This window comes from Belonocnema kinseyi, chromosome 2 (assembly GCF_010883055.1).
Source record: "Belonocnema kinseyi isolate 2016_QV_RU_SX_M_011 chromosome 2, B_treatae_v1, whole genome shotgun sequence".
NCBI classification, from domain to species: Eukaryota; Metazoa; Arthropoda; class Insecta; order Hymenoptera; family Cynipidae; genus Belonocnema; species Belonocnema kinseyi.
In genome coordinates, this window is record NC_046658.1 from 41,138,444 (window position 1) to 41,147,435 (window position 8,992).

The following is an 8,992-nucleotide window of genomic DNA, read 5'->3' on the forward strand; positions in this document are numbered from 1 at the left end:
GGAATGCTCAATTTTTCTAGTGACTTCAAGGAGTTTATAGTTGTAACCATCAGGATAACCCCACAAATACATACCGAGTATCGCAGAAGCACCGAACTTCGGACAGTTTTTTAATTATAAAACAAAAGGAAGTGATTACAAATTTCTGCAATAATTAAGTTCTTAAAATTACTATTGATAAGATGTGACAATAAAAAACATCTGTGATATTTTCTTTTTAATACGCCTGTAGGTTATCTCTTTAAACTTGATGGCAGCGCCATCTGACACGCGAATTATTGGGTATCTCAAAGATATTAGAGCAATGTTAATGAAAAAGAGCAGTAAATATAAATTCATTTTAATCAGAAATATTATACTGAGGTCTGAAATTAGATATTTACTATAAGATTTCTGGTTAAAATTGAATTTAAATTCAAATTTCTTCCAAACAGTTCCAAATTGGTGGCGCTGTCATAGCTACCCAACAGGCGTATTACTTAAAAAGTGTCCGAAGTTATGCGACAAAATCCCTAACTTCGAACACTATAGCATATTTCAAAATTCAAAACATATTTCTTAATTTAACGCACGTTATTTCGAGATACATTATTTTTACTGAAATCTTTGGAAATGTAAAAGAGGTATTTTTTTCATTTTGATCCTCTAAGTTCTTTTTCAGGTATTTGTGACATGCCCGAAGTTAGCCTACAAAATCCATATTGTACACAAACACGTTGTAAACAGTTAATAAATTTCCTTTTACAGTAAAATTTTTAGAGAAGATATTTGGTACAACAGAGAATAATATTAGTAAATTACTGCGTTATTTAGGTTATAGTAGATACTCGAAGTTATATCGCCTTAAAATAAGAGTGAATTTGTTTACCCTCCTTTCTTAACTGTTTACATCTATACTTACCTGAAAAAAGAATTTTTCTCTTATCAGGATTATCAATGGATACCTAAACTTTCAGATTATTACTTTTGAAATAAAATTGTCAGTCGTAAATTCGTCATAGCTATTGCAAAATGAAAAAAGTCAAATGTCTGAAGTTAATCAACATGTCCGAAAGTAGTTGTTTCTACGGTACTTAAATAGGAGAAATAATAAGAATTTTTCCAAGATTTTGTTTCAACGTATAAAGAAGACTGATTTGGCTAATAAATTTCTAGTTTTCATGTAAACTAATCATCTTTTTTTCAGCTACCTAAAGTTTCTTAAGGATTAACTCAATTTTTAAAATGAGGAGCTTAAACACATTTCACGAGTTTCGAGATATCATGTGACCTAATTTGTTTAGATGGCTGGAGTTTTTTAGTTTGCGTTTTGTTTATCGAAATAAAATTTGCAGATGTAGACCTAGAACTGAAGACGTATTGAAAAAATGTACATACCTGGGTTTGGTGTCGCAAGAACAGGTATAAACGATTGCTGAGGCTGTGGATTATTCGCCGCAGGTGCTTGCGGTGGTGGATGATGTTGAATAGTTTGATTTATCTCGCCATCAACATCCATTCCTGTACTTACGCCGACTCCAGCCGCAGTATTACCCGTTCCACCACCTACCGTATATTCATCCTTCACTATGCGCCCACCAGGTCCAACTCCAACCCCCGATTGCAGTGTCAATCCTGACAGGTCTGTAAAGAACGGGTCTGTGTGGGGGAAACCAACCCAGTCCGTCATACACCAAAGCGACAATAGTAAATTAATATTTGCTAACGGTTTTTAGATGCCAACTCAGGAAACTATGAGATCATTCAAATTAGGTTTGCTTTAAAAACTGTAGCAGATATAAATTAGAAGAGCCTTTGCAAAATATACTGCGATTATATTTCAAATTTAAGTAGCGCCAAACTGAGTCAGTTTTATCATTTTAATATTTGTATTAGTATTGTGCTATCTTTATTATAATAGCAGTTGCAGTTATACATACGTTATACTTAGGGGCTGTACTTAAATAATATATAATGGATTAGTGACCCCCTCCACGACCCCACTTTCCCATCTAAAAAAACACGTGACAAAATATTTCTCCCCCCCCCCCCCCAATACCTTAGATATATATAAAGGGGTATGGAAACGCTTCTGTTTGAGAAGTAATAAGGCATAGGACTTCTAGCCAATGCAAATATGAAGTGCCAAATGATACCGTTCTTCCAGGCAAAAAATTACATATTATTTTCAGGTTTGCTAGACAGTTTCTTTGGTGCTTAAAGTGCAATTAAAAACATTTTGCATATTGTCTAATAAGTACTATGAGTTATTATTTTTTTTACACACAAGGCTGTAGCTAGAGAATGAGGGGGAATATACAGTAGGAAAAGTGGGCGAGGGGGAAGACACACAGGAAAGTATATGAATATTATGTTTACGCACACACCTTGACCTGTTAGGTAATTTAACCCTCTGCTGCCCACAGTGACATATATGTAATGTTTGGAAGACTTGAGTTTTTTGAAATATGACTTCGAGACGAACAGCAATTTTTAACGCAAGGATTTACATGAAAGTCAGGACAGTAATGAGCTAGAATTTTAGTTTTGTATACACTCCGCCATAGGAATAATATGCCTAAATATCTCAAAATTCAGAAAAAAAAGAAAGTTTTAAGGGCGGTAGAGGGTTAAGTACAGCCCATCAAGCATAAATTTTACGTAGGTATTCAGGAATAAGATTATTTACAAATACAGTTTTTTATACTACTGATATTAGGTATGACTGAGGGATCTCTTAGTACAAAATATAATAAGGACGTTTCAGCCACATATCTGTAGAATGTCCTAATAAGTTATAAATATTACTGTGTCCCACGTGCAGTTAAAACCTGTTTCTGCCGTTTCAAAATTTTACTTTTATTAAATTCGTCTACCTTTTAAATAACTAATTCAACATTTTTTCAAACACTTTTTTAACTTTCAAACTTCGATGCCTCATAACTTTTCTGTAGTTGTACAGGCTATAAGTAAAAAATGGTGTAAAATTTTATAAGGGCTGCCGATGTGTGATCGGAACGTTTTTTACTTTATTTTTTTATTTATGTAGTGAGAGATCGCTCAGTCATATTTAACAAACTGACTAGTAGTCTACAAAACTTTACATCATTTATTACAACTATCCTGGTCGATAACCTTAACAAATATTAGATCCATCTTAAAATGGAACGATTTTGACATTTGTAATGAAACCTGTTTTAGTTTAATAGTTTCTTCAGTTTGAAAATCTAAACTTTAAAAAATTATTTCTGCTAGAAGCCTTTACTTCTTATTTCAAGAAAATTAACCATTTTAAAAGTTAAAAACTATTACTTTGAATTTGGACATGAGTTACGAAAGTTTCCGAATACAATTTTTAAGAGTGCTATCTTTTATCTTTTTTTAAATTTCTTGTTTAACAAATTTAAGTTGAAGGTGCTTAAATTCAAATGCTCAAATTTTCCTTTAAAAATACTTTAAATTGTATATGCTCATAATGACAAGTGTTTCATTATGAATAGTTTTATCTTACAATTGAGTAATTTGTATAAATAACATTTTCAATTGGTCAATTTTAAAACACCTATTTTAGAAAGCATTATTTTTCAAAGAACCTCAGTTTAGAGTACACATTTAATTTTCATATAGAATATGTATAAGTACTTCTAATTTCAGTTTCAACTTGAAGAATTTGCAATAAAAAACTATCAACATTTAAAGATTGAAATATTAAAATGTAGAATTCACCATACTTACAAATATAAACAGTTCCATTTTGAACATTTCAATATAATAACTTTATATTGAGATTCGTTAATTCTTAAAGCTTATTTTTAATTAAATGAAAACAAACACCATGTATTTATATTCGAATTAGTATTAGTTTAGTTGGAAAAGCGAAGCTCTGCATTCAAGTAGAAGTAATCCAAAAGCGGTTTAACTTAAGAAAACATACGAAATTTTGTATTTTTATTCATTTAAAAAAAAATTACTGCAATAGTAGCTTTATCAGTAACTACAGCACTTGATACGAGTAACTTTTCCTAACTGAACACTGATTGTCTTGTAACTGATTCTCATTTTGTACCATCCCGAACTGATGTACCAAAAACTATGACACATTTCCCTTCACGTTATTGAGGTAACATTCGAATTACTCGTTTCCTTTTATTTAATTATTTGAAGCTTCATACATTCACTAAGTATAAATTTATTTATATCTGTTTTAAGGCTGTGAAATCCTGGTAAACTGATTTATTCCATCATATGTGTTCACAATTAATGAATTCTATCAATTCAAATTACATTACCTTTAAAATATCAAGTTTAAAGTTTAGTTATGTTTCAGTTAGGGATGGGCTGCTTTTAAAAATGAACAAGCTCTAAACGACATTGAATAAAAAGCGAACTGCAAATCACGTGCACAAAACATACCTATCCCTGGAGAGACGACCCTTTCATAATGGTACGGATTCACACAAACGGAGTCACACTTGAGATCAAATGCGAATTGGCAGTACTTGACGTGCTTGAGTTCATTTTTATGAAGATCTGGCCAGCGCCATATTCGTGCGTAGATGACGTGAGGAAAGCCCTTACGTCCAGCCACCTGCAGTCTGCCGTCCAGAGTTCTCTGAATAGTAACGCACTTACTGGGGTGAGCTCCATTTGTTGTGATAGCTGTAATTAAGCTATCGAGCTCTTCTCGTTTTTCCTACAAAATGTGAATAATTATTTATTATCTCACTTATTTCAAACTTGTACTAATATTATAAAAATGAAATAGTTTTTCTGTTTGTTACTCAATCATTTAGAATTTTGATATAACTCGAAAAATGGCCAAATTAAATTGAAAAAATAAACAATGAAAATGTGAAATATAAATACAGTAAACTTCCTACTATTTCAAAGATCGCCTATTTCAAGTACTCTATACACGCTCATTTCAAATTTAGCAGTTCCGTCACCTCCCATCACGGTCTCGACCGTGTCAGTGGCTGACCAATTAAAAAGAGGCCCGAAGAGAGTGAAGCCCTAGTTGGCTTGAATTGAATATTTTAGCATGACGTCATGAGAATTCAGACTTTTTCAGAAAAATATTCTAAGCCTAAAAGTAAGCCATAGATATACAAATAGTAATATTTATTCAGCATTGAATGTGTTTTCTCAATTATGTTCCATTCTTTTGTCAGTTGACGACCTTTTAGTGCAACGAAATATATACATCTATCCGAAATTTGAAGTGAGAGTACCCGATCTAAGACACTAACCTCACATTTTGGAAAGTAGCTTTTATTTCGTGAAACTCTAAGGTCTTCAGTCGATAAAAGGATGCAATATGACTGAGAAAATACATTCTACTTTCGCGAAATATTACTGTTCATACCTTTATAACTTACTTGTACGTTTGGACTATTTTTCTCCGAACAGTCGTATGCAGTGGCAGTCTCACGTATCAACCTTCCTGACGGCTGAAATTCCTACACTCGAACTCCAAAGATACGAAAGTCTCGACTCCAAAAAAGTGAGCGGAATTTTGTACCCTTTCTCTGTCCTATTTGAGAGGCAGATGCGCGCGCACAGCCTTAAATTCGACTAGAGCACGAGGATTAAATGGCAGCTGCCTATGTTGACATTAACACATTTTGCATTATTGACGATTTTGATATTTGATTTACATAAATAAATTATTAGTTATATAAAAAATATTCAAATAATTTTATTCATCGCGAATATTTTTTTTTAGGTGTGTGCCCTACTGAAAATTTCTATATAGGAACCTACATAGGATCCTATATGTTTCACCCATAGGGTCCACCTATAGGAAATATCATAGGATCCTGAATATGTTCCTGTATGGGATCCTATCCAGATGCGCAGTAGTATTCTATGGTACCTAGCTGCGCAGAAGTTTTTTTAGTCCTCCAAGAGCACCTAGAGACATAGTACCGTTCGGTACCATTTATTACGTACCATCAGCTACGTTATTAGGGTGGGTCCTGTACAGGCACCTATATAGGATCCTATGTCATTACCTATAGGTGAAACATATAGGATACTATGTAGGTTCCTATATAGTATTTAGGATGCTATATAGGAACCTATATAGAAATTTTCAGTGGGGTGGAATCGTAGTGAACCTGCAGTGGACGAGCTAGGTACTTTTGAATTATTCAAACTTGATTAAATTTTCACTTTATAAAAAAACACTTATCAATAAACACTTCACTGTATACAACTTTCACTTAAATATAGCCGTTTTTATATTCCAATATTCTTCGCATGGCTGATGGCTCAACAAATTGTTTCAACGATTTAGGAATTTTGTATTTTTCTTTGAGCCGTGAGTTGTAGGAATTATTAAACTAAGAGACATGTGTATTTATCTGCACTTTTCTTGATAGTATTTATTGATTTCAAATCAACCCGCCCTTTTTGGTACATGCGCAGTAGAAAAAGTTGCTTACCGAGGACAGATCGATATAAGGGCGGGGCAGCCAATGAACACCGCTTGATAAAAATAACCTGCCAACTCGCGGTAGAGGTGGGTGTCCTCCAGCCTGAAAATTCTGGAACGTGTGCGTTTCAAGACCGCGGAAATAGGAGGATGTTTATTGTATATTTTTTATATTAATATTAATATATGATATTTTTAACATTAAAGTCCAATAAGTAGTTATAGTGCATGATGACAGAATAAATATATTTATTGTTTTAAATATCTAACTTTTTGTTTACCGTTAATATTTCTTTATACCAAATTCGAAGAATTTTAAATATCTTCATAACGAATACTATTTGGCGATGCCTACTGATTTCAAAGCATTCGCATGTGCAACATTTTTGCTAGCCATTATTGAAGTCTATTTTTTGTTTAATAGCCTTGCAACATAATATTTGTGAGCGTTTTTTTTTACCCTCGTTTTTAGGGTCCTTTTTTATCTAAAATATTTAGCTAAACAAATTACAGGAATCTTAGAGAATTTGATAAGCAGAAAAATATACAAAAAAGTCCCAGAACTCTAAAATTCCTGAATAATCTACAAACCTTCCTGAGCATTAAAAAATGTATCTTTTTAAATCAAGGGCTTTCAAAAATGTTCAGAGTTTTTTAGATACAGAATATTCAATAATCTAATAAACTTTTAGAATGTTCAAAGACATTCTAGAACATTCCAGAATTTTCAGAGAATTTTCAAAATACAAACGATTCAATAAAACTGTATAAGACTCCAGAATATTCTGCCTTCTCTGTTTTAAAATATTTTAAATAAGTAATATTTAAAAAAGTATTTAAATTTAAAAATGTTTCCCGGATGTGTGGTTGAGGTTATACGCATGTTTGAATACGAAAATAAGCGTGGGTAATTTCGGTAATTTTAAGGTTGTTCTCGTAAATTGAATAGCAGGAATCAAGTTTAACATTACTGAATTTTGGATTTGTTTGATAAAATTGAGAAAAAAGGAGTGAAAAATTGGCTAATTTCAATTGTTTTTGTATCAAATGTTTTTTGGGTGGTCGGGTTTAAAATAAAAAAGAGTTTTACGCAGACTATTGAAATTAGTCAATTTTTCATTCCGAATACGGATTTGATTGAAAACAAAATTAAGCCGTCATTATCTAAAAAAATACATCATTCTACGATTTAATATAGCATCAAGAAACATAAAGTACGTTTCTTTTGTAAAATTCAGACCCTATAAAGTCATCAATTTACCAAAAGTGTGATGCTTAAACTATGTGGGATAAAACAAATTGAAATTTGTTATTTTTGACAGTTATTTAAAGCACCCTTTATAGACATTCCCTGACTTTTGCATTTTTTTAATCCCTGCCTTTCCTTGTCTTGTAGACACCCTGAAAAAAATAATAATTAAGGTTTTTGTACCTTTAATTTTTTGACCAGTGACTCGATGGCTCTTTTGCTAAAAGTCTCACTTTCTCCTCCTTGACGATGACACATTAGCGAATGTACAATGCTGAGACACGCATCCGCACTGGTCGGGGCGCTAGGTGCCATCCCCGTCATTTCTCTGACTGAAATATTCGGTAAACGTTAATGTTTAACTTAAAGAAGTATAAAAAGTTTGGAAAAGAAAAATTAATAAACAATCTTAAATTACTCTAAAATTTTTTCCGTCTCGAAGGAGGGTAATGTATTATTAGGGAACGTTGAATATACAGTAAACTTCCACTTATGTGAACGGCCTGGAAACCTACACGACCAATCAGTTTAAGGCTGGAAGGGCCCCCACTTATGCCACAAGTCCTTACGTTATTTTTATCTAACGGCATTCATCTGCTGCCCCAGCCTTGTATCAATGCGCGCCCTGTAAGCAACGGTTTTAATTGTACCGAAAAACGCGAGTCGATTTGAAATCAATAACTACTCTCGGTGACGATACAGATAAACACACCCCACTATCAGTGTTGGGCTTTTAGAAAGTCTTAGAACTGCTGGACCACGCAGTTTCTCAGTTGAATGGGCGAGATCAGAAAGTCGCAGTGCGCGGTTACCCAGTCGAGTATATTGCGCAATATTATTCATTCTATTTTAAAATGGTCCAGACTGACCCGATTTGAGTTTTTGTTGACATACGACATATTTCACGGAATAAAGAGTTTTCCACCTACCCTAGCATGCTGTCGCGGTACGGTATGCTAGGCTAGGTGGAAATTTCAGCTGTCAAGAAGGTTAGTACATGGTACACCAAAACTGCACGCGAATTTTTGGAGAAAAGCTTCTAAACTTAAAGGTAAGCACTATATATTAAAGGTAAGAATAATATTATAAAAAAGTTGTCTGAATTCCCATGACGTCATGCTCAAATACTCAATTCAAACCATCGAGGACTTCTCTCTCTTCGGGCCCCTTCTTTTTATTGTGCAGTCACTGATGCGGGCGTGACCCTATCGCCCGTACTGGGAAGTTCAAATAAGTCGAAGTTTACTGTACTTATATTATAGATAGAAGTTGGATAATCTCAATGTATGGATAAACAATAATTAGAGACAAATTTCGAGAAGAGAAAA

The 8,992-nt window shown here is 33.3% G+C and overlaps 1 protein-coding gene across 3 annotated transcripts in view; it reads right to left on the reverse strand.

Moving 5' to 3' along the window:
• The window catches only part of LOC117168399 (mothers against decapentaplegic homolog 4), a 24,812-nt gene that overhangs the window by 14,432 nt on the left and 1,388 nt on the right, over positions 1-8,992 (reverse strand). For 2 of the 3 annotated variants that reach the window (XM_033354030.1, XM_033354033.1), the window contains 3 exons: positions 7,848-7,996; positions 4,393-4,672; positions 1,378-1,638 (listed from right to left, as the gene is read on the reverse strand). In XM_033354030.1, coding sequence (XP_033209921.1) covers positions 1,378-1,638; positions 4,393-4,672; positions 7,848-7,996 — 690 coding nt within the window. The remainder of the gene's footprint in view (positions 1-1,377; positions 1,639-4,392; positions 4,673-7,847; positions 7,997-8,992) is intronic. The other variant, XM_033354032.1, reaches the window with a different exon arrangement.